The 15,198-nt window shown below is 62.1% G+C and overlaps 1 protein-coding gene across 1 annotated transcript; it reads right to left on the reverse strand.

Moving 5' to 3' along the window:
- Positions 1 to 171: 171 nt before the first annotated feature.
- DBNL (drebrin like) lies at positions 172 to 13,346 on the reverse strand. Its single transcript, XM_062634312.1, has 14 exons — positions 13,198 to 13,346; positions 11,636 to 11,691; positions 9,874 to 9,986; positions 9,308 to 9,382; positions 8,730 to 8,876; positions 8,552 to 8,629; positions 8,203 to 8,354; positions 7,186 to 7,240; positions 6,730 to 6,804; positions 6,551 to 6,653; positions 4,742 to 4,891; positions 2,884 to 2,990; positions 1,802 to 1,904; positions 172 to 1,164 (listed from the first exon to the last, which is right to left on the reverse strand). The coding sequence occupies exons 1-14, from the start codon at positions 13,278 to 13,280 to the stop codon at positions 1,025 to 1,027; spliced, it is 1,437 nt and encodes a 478-aa protein (XP_062490296.1). The 5' UTR covers positions 13,281 to 13,346; the 3' UTR covers positions 172 to 1,024.
- Between the last annotated feature and the right edge of the window lie 1,852 nt (positions 13,347 to 15,198).

Raw genomic sequence — 15,198 nt, forward strand, 5'->3', positions numbered from 1 at the left:
GGATGGGGCCAAGTCCTGCCCCTCACTGCCTGATGCTGGGGCACCCATTCCAAAACCATGGGGTGATTCCCCTTAGTGCTCATAGCTGATGCTAGGAACAGGAGAGCTCTGCCCTCCCTGCACCAAAACACTGGCATTTCACCCCAATTCCTGCATGCGACCACACATCCATCACCAAAGAAAAGCCCTTTTATTGTTGCTGGGAGGGATGGGGAGGAGCAAGCAGTGGGGAAATAGCCCACAGGGCCACGGGGGGGACGGGTACCCTCAAACCCATCCTCTCCTTCTACTTCTAAAGCAACACCAGGGAAGAGACTCAACAAGGGGAAGGTTGCGGCTGGGCTGGGCTCTTCCTTGTTCACAGTGAATCTGGGGTGATGGGGGGGGGGGTCCCACACTCATGGGAGACAGACCAAAAGATAGACCCAAAGCCCCCTTTGGCCTTGCTGGGCCCCCTCCATGGGAGCTCATTCACACAGCCTGGAGCGTGGTTTGGGGACAGGGAAGAGAAGAGCAAAGCCCTGTGGTGGGGACAGCAGAGGGGGACGCTCATGGCGGGTTTCAGGGGTGGTGACAACGCTGCAGAGGAGGTTTCATCTCTGCAGGTGATGTTAAACCCCGAGAGATGCTAGAGTCAATGCAAGGGCCTCGCCAGCGAGCCAGAACGGGGAAAGCTGCTCTGCTGTGGCCACAGGGTCAGAGGGAGCGTGGGGAAAGAGGCAACTTGTTCCCTGAAAATGCCCTGGAAGGGATTTGTCATCCCTTATCCCTGAGCCCTGCAAGAGAATTCAGAGCCTGACCCAAAGGCAGGAGCACTGCAGGGCTCGGGATGGGACCGGGGCCTTCATCCCAACCAAGGGCTGGCAATAGGGGATGGGAGAAGGGAGCAGTGCTGGGGTCAGCCCCGCCGGGAGCGGGGCGATGGCACCAGTGTGGAGAGAGAATCAGAGTCAAAAGAGGAGGAAATCAAAGGCAGAGCCGTTGGGAGGAGCGGGAGGAGCCTGGCAGTGAGCCCCATGGCCCCTCACTCGATGAGCTCCACGTAGTTGGCCGGGAACATGCCAAAGTGGCCGTCGGGGCCGTAGCCGCGCCACCAGCCCTCATCGATCATCTCGATGTTGGTGATGATGTTCTCTGGATCAAAGGAGATCTCAGTGTCATCAGCTGGAAGGAGACAGAGCGAGGGAGGGAAGTGAGAAACAGGCGTTAGGGGAGAAAAGAGAGAGAAGCCAACGGAGGAAAAAGAGAAGCCAGAGGAGGCCACGGAGCTGCTGCGAGGGCTGGAGCAGCTCTGCTCTGGAGCCAGGCTGAGAGAGCTGGGCTGGGGCAGCCTGGAGAAGAGAAGGCTCCTGAAGGGGAGACCTGAGAGCAGCTCCAGTGCCTGAAGGGGCTGCAGGAAACCTGGAGAGGGGCTTGGGACAAGGGATGGAGGGACAGGCCAAGGGGAATGGCTTGAACCTGCCCGAGGGGAGACTGAGATGAGCTCTTAGGCAGAAGCTCTTCCCTGGGAGGGTGCTGAGGCGCTGGCACAGGGTGCCCAGAGAAGCTGTGGCTGCCCCATCCCTGGCAGTGCTCAAGGCCAGGTTGGACACAGGGGCTTGGAACAAGCTGCTCCAGTGGAAGGGGTCCCTGACCATGGCAGGGGTTGGAGCTGGGGGAGCTTTGAGGTCCCTTCAACCCAAACCACTCCAGCTCCAGTTTGGGTGCAAGACCCTCTATGCAGTAGCAAGATGGGAACAGCCTGGACCCAGCAAACCCCCTCCCTAGGGTCAGAGGGGAAGCTGGGCTCTGCAGCTCCTACCAGCCTGGTAGTCATAGAGCGCCCGGGCACAGATCCCCTTCCCCGTCAGGTCCGGCTGCTGGTACTCCACCGGGTACTCGTATTTGGCATCATCCACATGTTCCTTCAGGGAGGAGAGAGAAGAAAAGGAGTTACCAGTGTGCACGATGCAGCTCGGGCTTTGTTAGCAGAGCAAGGGGCTGCAGAAGAGGCTCTCACCACCCCAACACAATGGGGTGCACATCACAGAGCATCCTGGTTCCCTGGATGGACTGGGAGGTGTTGAACTGCAGGAGAAACAGCGGGAAGGAGGTGTACAGCACCCTGCAGTGCCCAGAGACTCGCAGCAGCCCCCCCAGGCTCAGAGCACTGTGTGCAGGTCCCAGATGCCCCCCTGGCTCTGGGAAGCTCACACCAAGTGTCTCTGCTGGACTCCTAAAGGAGCATCATAAGCAGAAGCACCAGAGACCGGCAGCAGACAATCCCTCTGGCAGCCAGTCCACATCCCTTGGGATCTCTGCTGCAGGCAGTGGTTCATCACCCCATGGATGCACCCTTGAAGCTGGACCAGCTCCAGTTTCTCCAAGTGATTCTGCCCGAGCCTCAGTGGCTGCTGTGTGTTTTTCCTCTGCAGAGGAAAGCTGGGGAGGGGGGGGGCTCAGCCCCACTCCTGCTCCTCTGGAAGCTCAACACTTCCAGACAGATTTGGGAATGAGAAAATCAAGTCTGTCTGAAATGCGTCTGTGTTTGAGAGCCGGGAACGGGCGGATGACTAAAGGGGAGGAAACCACACGGCCACCGCATCTCCAAGGGAAACACTGCAGCGTGACACAACCCCGCTATTAGCCAGTGGAGAAGCTGACAGAGCACACCACAGAGCTGGGCTTTGTCTGCTCCGCTGGGCTGGGACGTGCAAAGCAGCAGGAGGAGAAGAGGCTGCTGAGAGCCTCCCCCATTGTCACCTCCTGGGGCAGTGACACCGGGGCCGGTAAGAGGGGCTCAGCGCCAGCACCGCTCCCTGTTGGCAATGGGAAGGATGCAGCAGCATTCCCACGTGGATGCAGCCCGAGCTCGGCACTGATTCTAGCTCCCATGGCACCAACCCGAGGGGGTTCCTCATAGATGGCCGAGGAGTCCGGTGGCTCCTCGTACAGATTTGCCTCTTCCTCGTGGGAAGCTGGGACGCTGGAATTGTACCCAGAGTCTCGCCCTGTGAAAGAAACACACGGGATCTCACCATGGTACCCCCCCCAAAACCTCCCCCTGGCCCCTCACTTGTCCAGCTCCTGCTCCAGGCTGAAGTGCCACCAAACTTGTGGTGCATGGATGTTCCCTGACCTGTCCTGCAAGCACAAACCCAGCCGCGAGGCCAGTGGGGGCTTATGGAATGGCAGGAAGGACAAGGGAGAGCCCCAGGATCTCCAATGAGGAAAGGAATAAGCTTGCTCAGGATGAACCATTCCCAAGTTGCTCCTCAAGCCTGACGGGGAAGGCTTGGTGCGGAGACCCTGGTCAAGAGCAGCATCTAGTGGTGACTGCGGTAGCCTTGGGCAGGGCCGGGAGCAGCCTGGGGACAAGCCAGCAGGGATGTGAAGCCACACGAGGACAAGGGAACACCTCCGTGTCACCCTCGGCCCATGGGGAGACCCTCCGGATGTAGCCAGCCCTCCTCCAGACCTGCTCTTCCCCCACACACCGCCTGGAAGAGGACAGAGCATCTCCCCACAGGCAGAGGAAGCTCTCCCCTGCATGGGTCCCTCTCCCTGCCATCGCCCCAGTGAGGGCAGCGATGTGCAGGCAGATGGGCACTGCCAGCCCTGCAACCCCGCACTGACAACAAGCACCAGTCCTCTGCCTTCACTGGGTGATAGAACAGCCCTGACCGCACGAGTGTTCCTGCACAGGGCCAGGAAAGGTCCTTTGCTTCTGTCAAAGGCATTTTGGAAAGGCCTGAGAGCAAACTGCACATCCCCTGCAGCAGGAGGGGCTCTGGGGGTGCACGGAGCTGAATGGCAGCCTTTCAGTCAGGAGATGTCCTCAGCCCCTTGGCCACTGAGCTTTCTGCTTATCACAGACTCACAGCCTGGTCAGGGTTGGGAAGGACCTTAAAGCTCCTCCAGCCCCAACCCCTGCCACGGGCAGGGACCCCTTCCACTGGAGCAGCTTGCTCCAAGCCCCTGTGTCGCATCCATAGCCCTGTGGTGGGGATCACATCCATAGCCCCGTGGTGGGGATCGCATCCACAGCCTTGTGGCACCCCCCTGGCTCCCAGCCTGGGTTATACAAGTGCTTTTCTGCCTGAGCACACGATATCCTGTGGGTTCCACACCCCAAAAGCCTCCTGCCAGAGGGCAAGGCAGGGCCGCTCACACCCCTAACCCCAACCCCTTGTGATACTCGATGGACTCAGCCCACGTCTGTAGAATTCTCCATAGACTGGGTTGGGTTAAAGGGACCTTAAAGCTCCCCCAGCTCCAACCCCTGCCACGGGCAGGGACCCCTTTCACTGGAGCAGCTTGCTCCAAGCCCCTGTGTCCAACCTGGCCTTGAGCACTGCCAGGGATGGGGCAGCCACAGCTTCTCTGGGCACCCTGTGCCAGCGCCTCAGCACCCTCACAGGGAAGAGCTTCTGCCTAAGAGCTCATCTCAGTCTCCCCTCGGGCCGGTTCAAGCCATTCCCCTTGGCCTGGCCCTACATCCCTTGTCCCAAGCCCCTCTCCAGCTTTCCTGCAGCCCCTTTAGGCACTGGAAGGCTGAAGGAGGAAACGCAGGGACCTCCCCACCAGGCAGCAGGAACTCACTCGCCTTCTTCCCCAGCCTCAGCATCACACTGAGCCCTTGGGACAAACTCTGCTTTCCGGCCTGAAGATCTGAACCAGAAACTCCGAGCCCGGCCTCAAGCTGCCCATTTGGGACTGCCGGTGGCAAGCGCTGGGGAGGTGAGGAAGCAAGGCCACGTACCTGCTGCGGGCACCGGAGAGGCTGGAGGCGTCCCCCGCGCAGCAGAGGGGATGAAGGCGGTCGGGGCAGCGCCCCGGGCAGGGGACCCGGGGCAGGCAGGGCTCGGCACTGAGTCCACCTCCTTCTGCAGGAAAGGGCTGCGAAGCTTGCCTAGGACAGGAGCGGGATGAGCTGCAGGAGCTGGGCAGGCGCTGAGGCTTCCAGCCATGCAGCAGCAGCTCCGTGGCCCAAAGGGCTCAGTTACTGAGGGGGGCTGTGGGATGCTTTTTGCCGTAGGAGCCCCCAGCTCCATTAGCCTCCCTCCTGAGCAGGATTTTCCAGCGCTAATCCTGGCTGTGGAAAACAAGTTTGTCTCCTGGTTACAGCAGGAGCTGCAGCACAAAGATGAAAAAGGCATTTTTTTGGGGGGGGGGGAAGAGTTCTGGGGAGGATGGGGTCACCCAGCGCTTCCCGCAGGATCTCTGGAGCGCCCTGAATTCCAGGCATTAGGAGCAGCAATGGGAGGGGTAGGATTCAAAGTGGGCCTTTGGCAGAAGGTAACTATCCGCTGTTATCTCCCCCATCTACGCCTCCAAAGGCAAACACAAGCAAAGCAGCAGAGTTACGAGGCAAACCCTACCCCAGCACAGCCCTGAGCAAGCACCAAGACACACAAGCCCGCCCTCAGCCCCTGGGTTTTATCAGTGCCAGGGCCTTTGTCTCCCTTTCCACCACTGGAAGCTGTCAAATACTAGGGAGGGAAACCCCAAGGGGTTTTGTGCTCCTATCACAGGAGTGCTTATTCCAGATGAACTCCAGATACCTGGGAGGAGGCTGAGCTGCCTAAGAGCTGCCGCTCACCCAGGGCTAGCACATGTGCTCAGCTACTTCCTCAGCTGCTTTCAGCTTTGCTTTCTCAGCTTCCTGGTTTCTATCTGATCAGATGATAGATCAGATTGGTCTCTTCTGAAAGAACATGCTCCTGCTTCGTTCAGCCAGTGGAAAATGGGTGGAATGAATCATGGACCCAGCCAGGTTGGAAAAGCCATTTAAGCTCATCCAGTCCAACCGTTCCCAGCACTGCCAAGGCCACCACTGACCCATGGCACTGAGGGGGTGTGAACACTTGCAGGGACGGTGCCTGCAGCCCTGCCCTGGGCAGCCTGTTCCAATGCCTGAGCACCCTCTGGGGCAGGAATTGTTCCTCAGCTCCATCTAAACCTGCCCTGGTGCAGCTTGAGGCCGTTTCCCCTTGTCCCATCCCTTGGGAGCAGAGCCCAGCCCCTCCTGGCTCCATCCTCCTCTCAGGCAGTTGTAGGGAGCAATCAGGTCCCCCCTGAGACTTCTCTTCTCCAGACTGAACCCCTCAGGTTCCTCAGCCCTTCCCCATCACCCCTGTGCTCCAGGCCCTGCACCAGCCCCATTGCCCTTCTCTGCCCCTCCTCCAGCCCCTCAATGTCTCTCTTGTAGTGAGGGCCCCAGAGCTGAACACAGGATTTGAGGTGCGGCCTCACCAGTGCCCAGTGCAGGTGAATGGATGCCAGCCAGGACACACCATGACAGGGGTCCCTTTCTGCCATTAATGTGCTTGATTTTCACTTTAAATATGAAGTTTAAGCTTCAGCAGTAGAGCCAAAGCATGAAAACTCTCACCCCTGCCGCTAAAACCTGGCACAGCCCCCAGCGAGAGCCTTCCCATGGGAAACTACATGGGCTGGGTGTGACATTGCCCACGGCACAGAACACGGGGGGGGGGGCAGGAACTGTGGCCTCACAGGGAACACACAGACTGACCCCGGACCGGGATCAGGAGCCAGCTCCCTGCTGTACCTGGCTGCGAAGCTGCTGCTGTGTCCACTGGCACCGACCTCTCCCTCTGCTTGAAGATGTCCCGGGGGTTCACCTCTCTCTGTGCTATCAGCGAGGCAGCCTCCTGCAAAGGGAAGACCCCACGGTCAAGGCACCCCTGGAGCCAAGGCAGGACGGGAGCGGGGAGCCTGGCTCTGTACCTGCGCCTTCTCCACCGACTCGCTCCTCGTGCAGCCCTTCTGCCGCCTGGCCTCGTACTCCTCAGCTCGCTCCTTCTGCGGCACAAGAGGGTTTGCTGCAGCCTCGCTGGGGGCCCGGCCAGCCCCCTCCCTCCCCAGGCAGCCCCAGGCACCAGAGAGATGGGAACAGGGAACAGGGAACAGCCACGGTGCTGGAGGGTGAATGAGGAGAAACCCCCTGGATCTGGGAGGGAGACGGACCCAGGGATGGCTCGGGATAAGGACTCGGTTTCCTCCAGGCTCTTCTCCTCGGGCCAGACCATGCCCGTGGGTCTCCCCATGTCCCCCACATGCCACAGCAGTGCCCGGGGATGCCTGGGGAGCTCCTCCATCACCCTCCTGCCTCTGCCCCACAGCACCCTGTGCTCTCCATCACGGAGGGTGGGTGAAGAAACGGGGGCTAACGCTGAAGCTCACCCATTGCTGCTGCTCCTTGTCCCTGTTCTCTGCCTCTTGCTGCTGCTGGAGTCTCCTGAGGAGACAAGTGACAAAGTGAGGTTAGCAACCAGGCAGGACGAGGGGTTTGCCCTGCATGGGGCTGCTCTGGGACCTTGCCCTGCTGAGCTACACAGGGAAGAGCACAGGAAGGATGCTGCCCCTCACTTCTGGGCCGGATGAGGAGGCACAGGCCACCCCTGCAGCTGTGCAGGGGGCAAGGGCAAGGAGAGAGGGGCAGAGCAGCAGAAGCTCTTCCTTCAGCGGCACAGACACGAGCATCCAGCACGGAGGGGCCACGCAGACTTCCTCATCCGAGCTCCAAACAGGAAGGCAGTGCCCGCTGCTGCTGCAGAGCGAGCTCCACCACCCAACACAGGCTCAGAGAGGAAGGAAATCAGCAGAGAGAGGGCCCTGCACACGCTGCCTCCTCTCTGCAGGGCTCAGAGCCCCCCCACCAGCCAGCCTGAAGCCCTGGTACCCCACAAACAGTGGCTACGGGCTTCAGAAACGTGTTTCAGAAGCACCCTACAAAGGGAGGGCTTGGTCCTGGGGCAGGGAGAGCCATGGACGATGCGGGACGAGCAGCCAAGCCTGGTGGTGGTCTGGCCAGGGAGATGCTGTCTCCCCCCAAGGCCAGCCCTCCACCACCGCTCCAGGACAATGAGCAAGGGGAACACAGCCCCTGCACATCAGCAGGAGCAGGGCGATGCTTGCTCGGGCCACACAGGCACTAGGAGAGGGATCAGAGCCCCGAAGGCACAGTGCCACGGGGCTGAGCCTGCCCCAGTGTGACCTGAAGCCAATCCCCTCCGCACCCACTGCCTTTGGGGGGTTTAAGTGGAACTGCAGCGACTGCAGCAGCAGGGAAAGCACAGACAGGAGCTGAGGAACAACCCTGCCTGCAGCTCGGAAGCGGTGGGGACAAGGGCACCCCAAGAGCAGAGCCAAGAGATCCCCGAGAGCAGGATCCAGGCAGCGCCAGTGGCAGGGACTCACTTCTGGGCTTCGATCTCATTGGATCTCGCTTTGTATCTCTGCTCCCTCCCTGCAGCCTCCTGCAGCTCCCGCTCCCTCCGCTCCCGCTCCAGCCGCTGCCGCTCCTCCTCTGCTCTCCTCTTCTCCTCCAGCCGCCGGTTCTCTTCATCCTTCTACCAGGGCACACACAGCAGAGCACGGGCTTAATGCCACACGGTGCCACCGCTGCAGCCCAGCGCTGCTCTTGCAGCAGGACCCAGCCCAGCTCCACACTCCCTTGGGGTCTGGAGCCCTGACTCCAGGCAGGTCAGAGAGGGAAGGTGTGGACGGAGAGAAATCTCCCCCTGTAGCCTCATCCTCCAGCACCCACCTCAGCTTTGGCCCAGAAATTATCTTTATTGACCCTCTTGATTTCGGACATTGCGTTCGTCTTCTGGTAGACAGAGCCCTGGGGGAGGCGAAGGCAGCAGGCGTGAGCAGCAGGCACTGAGCCACCGCTGCTCCTCTGCGCAACTGGGGCCCAGGAAGCCCCCATGGAGCCAACTCACCACAGGAGCCTGAGGGCCCGAGTCCTGGAACTTGCTGTTCTCCTTGTGGAAGCTGTAGTTGGCCCCAGAGGCCTTGGCCACCTTCTCCATGATGAGTTCAGGCTCCACGTCCTCCTCGGCGCGAGCGTTGATGGTGACATGAGCCCCCTGAGCAGGAGGAAAGGCAGCACAGGAGGGAGAGGGTGGCTCTAGAAGCCACTAAACCCATCACGCTGCCTTGACAGGTCCCATCTGTGCTCCCAGAGCTCCCAAGGGAAGGAAAAGGGCTCAGGTGAGTAAAAGAGGTCACCAGCCATGTTAAGATATCCCAACGCTGGGTAAGCAAACATTCCCTGGGGCTCAGAGGGGCTTTTTTTTCCCCTCCTCTGCAGTCTCCAGAGCTGGTTTTGACTGCAGAAGGTTTGGGTTGTGACAGTGGAGGGAGTCCTGAGCACCGGGGCAGCGATCCCCAGCCCTGCTCCTGCCTGCAGACACCTCTGTGCCACCCAAAGAGCAGCGTGAGCCGAGCAGGGTCCCCATGGCCATTCCCTAACCCAGAGGCCATGGATGTGAGGAGGAAGCAGGGAAGAGGAGCAGACCTTTAGGAAGTTGGCTATGGTGCTGAGGTGGTTGGCGCAGGCTCCTTTCCTCACGTCATTCACACCTTCCCCAGTCTGTGAAGAGAGTGTTCAAGGCCAGGTTGGACACAGGGGCTTGGAGCAAGCTGCTCCAGTGCAAGGTGTCCTTGCCCGTGGCAGGGCTTGGAGCTGGGGGAGCTTTAAGGTCCCTTCCAACCCAAACCATTCCATGATTCTATGACAACGGGCGCACCAGGAGGGCTCCAGGCTCCTGCCCGTCCTCAGGTGCTTCACTCAACCCATCCTAGATGGGCTCAGAGCCATTTCCCAGCAATGTCACCAAGCGAGCTCCATGGCCAAGAGAGCTGCAGCAGGGAAGTGAATCCTCCCTCTTTCTCTTTGCCTGCGTCCATGGGGTTTGGGCTACACACCCACAGCAGTGGGCACGGTACATCCTTGGTACTGCAGCTTCGGGGAAGGGATTCAATGTGCTGGCCGTGAGCAATTCCAAAGGGAGTTGAAGGGAGAAACAGTGATTTCTCCCCCGAGGCCCTTCCTGGGAAAGGTGAAGGCCAGTCCCCACTCACCCAGTTGATGAGGACATATTTGGGCAGGCCGGAGTTGGGATCCTTCACCCTGCAGAAGGCGTACATCACCTTCCCACTGTTGAGCTCCTCCACCATCTCCTCCAGGCCACCATCTGCCCCAGGAGAGAAAGGAGATGCTGTGAGACAGGAGATCACGTACACGTGGTGGGAACGGTGCTCCCTACCCCAAACCACGCTGCGAGGAGAGCCCGGTGAGCACCTCCACCACCAGCAAAGAGCCTGGGGAGGATCAGAGAAGTCCTGAGAAGCAGAGGAGGAACTGGCTGGGCCTTGGTTCTGTCCCATCTTCCACCTCTGGTGCTTCACCAAGGAGGAAGCAGAGGAGAGACCAAGAGGCTGGTGCAGGCTAAAGCAGGAGGAAACCCCGGCTGGTGTAACCCCAGGGCAGGGCTCAGCGATGGAGAAGCAGAGCCCAGCTCTGCTCAGTGATCGGAGGGTGCGCGATGGGAAGCACTGCGCTGCCCCATGGACCGCAGCATCCCTCCTGCTGCAAGCTGATGCCAAAAAACTGCCAGAAAAGGAGAGACAACGCAAAAGCACGTGTCCTTTGAACAGAAACAGCCCTCCAGAGCACACGTCCTCCTACCTGGGCTTGTCTGACCCTTGGAAAAGCAGTGACTGCTTTCCTGCAGGCACCAGCAGGAGCCGGTCTCTGCACTGCAGCAGGACCCGCCGTCGGCTTCCCCTCTGCTATTAAATATTTATGCTTTGGCTCTAAATTTGGCACCGTGGTTTCGCAGCCCGCAGGGAAGCTGAAGGCTGGAAGCCTGAAGGCGATGGGCTGGCAGGGCCCATGCTTGCCAGGTCAATGATTACCACAGCAGCAGGCGGGGAAGGACACAAAGGGAAGTGCAGGGAGGAGCGGAGCTCCATGGAGAGGTCGGGGCTCCGCTGGCGGGGAGCAGCAGGGTGACACCGTGCCCATGAGAGCGGGGTCCATGGAACCACACAGAGATGCACGCCAAAAGTCCCCCCATCCAACCCCAACTCTTCTGCCCAGAGAAGCTGTGGCTGCCCCATCCCTGGCAGTGTTCAAGGCCAGGTTGGACACAGGGGCTTGGAGCAAGCTGCTCCAGTGGAAGGGGTCCCTTGGAGCTGGGGGAGCTTTAAGGTCCCTTCAACCCAAACCATTCTATGAGAGCAGCAAACGCGCTCTCAGCCCCAACAGCTCCCTGAAGAGCTCCTGCTCATCTAAAGGCTCCAGCACCAAACCACGCAGAGCAGGGGCTTCACCGGACTCCTCACCTGACCGCGACCACCGAGGGCTTGCGAGGAACCGCTCCCAAACGGGCAAGGCAGGAGGGGAGCGGAGGGGATGCAGCGAGCGCTGCAGGATGCAAAGGGAGAGCAGAGCAACCTGCCTGGCTGCGCTCCCACGGCTCCAGCTGCTGTGTGGGCATCAGCAGCCAGGGAAGAAACACACACGCTAACTTCCATCAAGGGGGGAAGCAAGGAGAGCAGAGGCCGCTCCGGCAGCAGCAGCCTGGGAAAGCCAGGAAGCGCGTCCCGGTCCTTCCTTTGCGGGCAGCTGGGATCTAAACCACGCCAGGCCCACAAAGGGGCACCAGAACTTCAGATCCTTGTGGAAAAACGCAAGGAAAAGAGACCCAGAACCTGCCCCAAGCCTCCCCGTGCATCCCCCCTCAGGGCTCGAGACACAGTGAGGGGCCCGAGGCACAGGATGCGGGGAGCAGAGCCCTGGCAGCAGCCCCAGCCTCACCCAAGGTCCCCCCGCGCTCACCCCCGGAGCCGGCCACGCGCAGGTCGTTGCTGTTGCCTTCGTAGGTGAACAGAGCCCTGAAGGAAAGGCAAGAGCGGAGCTGAGCCCCTGCGGCGCAGCCCAAAACCTGCCCAGGCTCCCGGTGCCCACGGGGGGGTCCTCACCTCAATGCACACAGTGCCACGGGGCCCCCACGCTGCCTGCCCCACCCGAGCCCCCCCACAGCCCCCCCAACAGCACACAACCCCTGATCCCCCCATAGACCCCACAGCCTCCCCCAGACACCCCCAGTCCCTGATCTCTGTCCCAACCTCACACCCCCACATCCCCGACACCCCCTCACCTCCAGTCCCTGCCATGCACCCCACAGACACCCCCACACCGCTCATTCACAATTCCCGCCCCACAGCCCCACTGAGGCACCAGCCAAGCCTTAAACGTTCCCCTATGCACCCCCCAAACCCTACCAGCCACCCCCAAACCTCCTTATCCCGGGTCCACTTCTACCACCCACTCCTCCTCAGACCTCCCCATATACCCTACAAGCCCCTGGAGCACCCCCACAGACCCCATATGCATCCCACAGCCTCCCCATGCACCCCACTTCCCCCCATCACCCCCATGCACCCCATATCCCCCCCACTCCCATGCAACCCACATCCCCCCCACCCCCATGCACCCCACATCCCTCCTCATCACCCCCATGCACCCGACATCCCCACCCACCCCTATGCAGCCCACTTCCTTCATCACCCTCATGCACCCCACATCCCCCCCACCCCCATGCACCCATCCCCCCCACCCCCATACACCCCACATCCCCCCCCACCCCATATCCCTCCCCATCACCCCCATGCACCCCACATCCCTCCCCATCACCCTCATGCACCCCGCATCCCCCCCACCCCCATGCACCCCGCATCCCCCCCACCCCCATGCACCCCACATCCCCCCCACCTCCATGCACCCCACATCCCCCCCACCCCCATGCACCCCACATCCCCCCATCACCCTCATGCACCCCACATCCCCCCCACCCCCATGCACCCCACATCCCCCCCACCCCCATGCACCCCACATCCCCCCCACCTCCATGCACCCCACATTCCCCCCACCCCCATGCACCCCACCTCCCCCCCACCCCCATGCACCCCACATCCCCCCCATCACTCCCATGCACCCTACATCCCCCCCACCCCCATGCACCCCACATCCCCCCCACCCCCATGCACCCCACATCCCCCCATCACCCTCATGCACCCCACATCCCCCCCACCCCCATGCACCCCACATCCCCCCCACCTCCATGCACCCCACATTCCCCCCACCCCCATGCACCCCACATCCCCCCCATCACTCCCATGCACCCCACATCCCCCCCCATGCACCCCACATCCCCCCCCATGCACCCCACATCCGCCCCACCCCCATGCACCCCACATCCCCCCCATCACTCCCATGCACCCCACATCCCCCCCATCCCCCCCCATGAACCCCACATCCCCCCCCATCACCCCCCCATCCCTGCCAGGCCCCCTCAATCTCCCGCTGCGGACCCAGCCGTCCCTCCGCCGGCCCCTCACCAGTCGGTGGGGCTCCCCACCGCCACCACCCGCCCGTAGGCCTCCTGCAGCGCCCGCCCGTTCTTGCCGAGGTTCAGCGCCATGACACCGACAGCTCCCGCCCCGCCGCGCTGCCGCGGGCCCGCCCCGGAACCGCCCCGGCCCGGCCCGCCCCCTGCAGCGCCAGACCACGCCCCCTCGGAGAACCCCGCCCCTTGGCCTCGAGGCCACGCCCAATACATGATCCCGCCCCTGGACTGCACGCCCCTCATTAAACCACGCCCCTTGAGCTCTAGACCACGCCCCCCTCAATCGCCCCGCCCCATGACGGCACTGCAGACCACGCCCCCCAACGTCTTGCCCCGCCCCTCCCCGCTCCCCCGCTCGGAGCCCACCCCCGGGGTCCCCGTCCTTTGGGGGTTCATGGGGACCTTGGCATGGGGCGAGTCTGCAGGGCCCCCCTCCCGGGGCAGCTCTCGGGGCTCCCCATCCCCCGACGGCTCTTGGAGACCCCGTCTCAACCCAGGTTTTGGGGAGCCCCATCCCAGAGCAGTTTTTGGGGTGGTTCTCGGGGTCCCCTGTCCCATCTCAACCCCAGGGGTCCCCAACCCGCAGCGTGGCCCCACACCCTGCACCCCAAGACACCCAGACATGGCCCCAGTGCCCCCCAATTCCAGGGGTCCAACAGAGCCGCTCCGAATCCAGCCCTCTCGCTCCAGGCTCCCATGGATTTCCTCAGTTTCCAACTTGCCAAGTTTTGCCTGGAGCCCCCACCTTATGCAAGGATTCCAGGGAAGCTGAAGCTCCTGGGGCAGCCACAGGTCCTGGAGCCGCCGAGGCTCTGGGGGTGGTTGAGGTTCCTGGGGTGTCTGAGGGTCCTGGGGTGTCCGATGGTCCCAGCTCACCCCTCCATCCCATGGACCTCCTGTCCCACCATCACCCCTCCATCCCATGGACCTCCCGTCCCACCATCACCTCCTCCATCCCATGGACCTCCCGTCCCACCGTCACCTCCTCCATCCCATGGACCTCCCATCCCACCATCACCTCCTCCATCCCATGGACCTCCCGTCCCACCATCACCTCCTCCATCCCGTGGACCTCCCGTCCCAGCTCACCCCTCCATCCCATGGACCTCCCGTCCCACCGTCACCTCCTCCATCCCATGGATCTCCCGTCCCACCGTCACCTCCTCCATCCCATGGACCTCCTGTCCCAGCTCACCCCTCCATCCCATGGATCTCCCGTCCCACCGTCACCTCCTCCATCCCCTGGACCTCCCGTCCCACCGTCACCTCCTCCATCCCATGGACCTCCCGTCCCAGCTCACCCCTCCACCCCATGGATCTCCCGTCCCACCATCACCTCCTCCATCCCATGGATCTCCCGTCCCACCATCACCTCCTCCATCCCATGGATCTCCCGTCCCACCGTCACCTCCTCCATCCCATGGACCTCCCGTCCCACCATCACCCCTCCACCCCATGGACCTCTGGTCCCACCATCACCCCTCCATCCCGTGGACCTCCCGTCCCAGCTCACCCCTCCATCCCGTGGACCTCCTGTCCCAGCTCACCCCTCCATCCCATGGACCTCCCATCCCACCGTCACCTCCTCCGTCCCGTGGACCTCCCGTCCGACCGTCACCTCCTCCGTCCCGTGGACCTCCCGTCCCACCATCACGCCTCCATCCCATGGACCTCCCGTCCCACCGTCACCTCCTCCGTCCCGTGGACCTCCCGTCCCACCGTCACCTCCTCCATCCCATGGACCTCCCGTCCCACCGTCACCTCCTCCATCCCATGGACCTCCCGTCCCACCATCACCTCCTCCGTCCCGTGGACCTCCCGTCCCAGCTCATCCCTCCATCCCATGGACCTCCCGTCCCAGCTCACCCCTCCATCCCATGGACCTCCCGTCCCACCATCACCCCTCCATCCCATGGACCTCCCGTCCCACCATCGCCTCCTCCATCCCATGGATCTCCCGTCCCACCGTCACCTCCTCCATCCCATGGATCTC

Source organism: Pezoporus occidentalis, unplaced genomic scaffold (assembly GCF_034315485.1).
Source record: "Pezoporus occidentalis ecotype Australia unplaced genomic scaffold, CSIRO_AGI_Poc_V1 ctg420, whole genome shotgun sequence".
In the NCBI taxonomy this organism is placed as follows: Eukaryota; Metazoa; Chordata; class Aves; order Psittaciformes; family Psittacidae; genus Pezoporus; species Pezoporus occidentalis.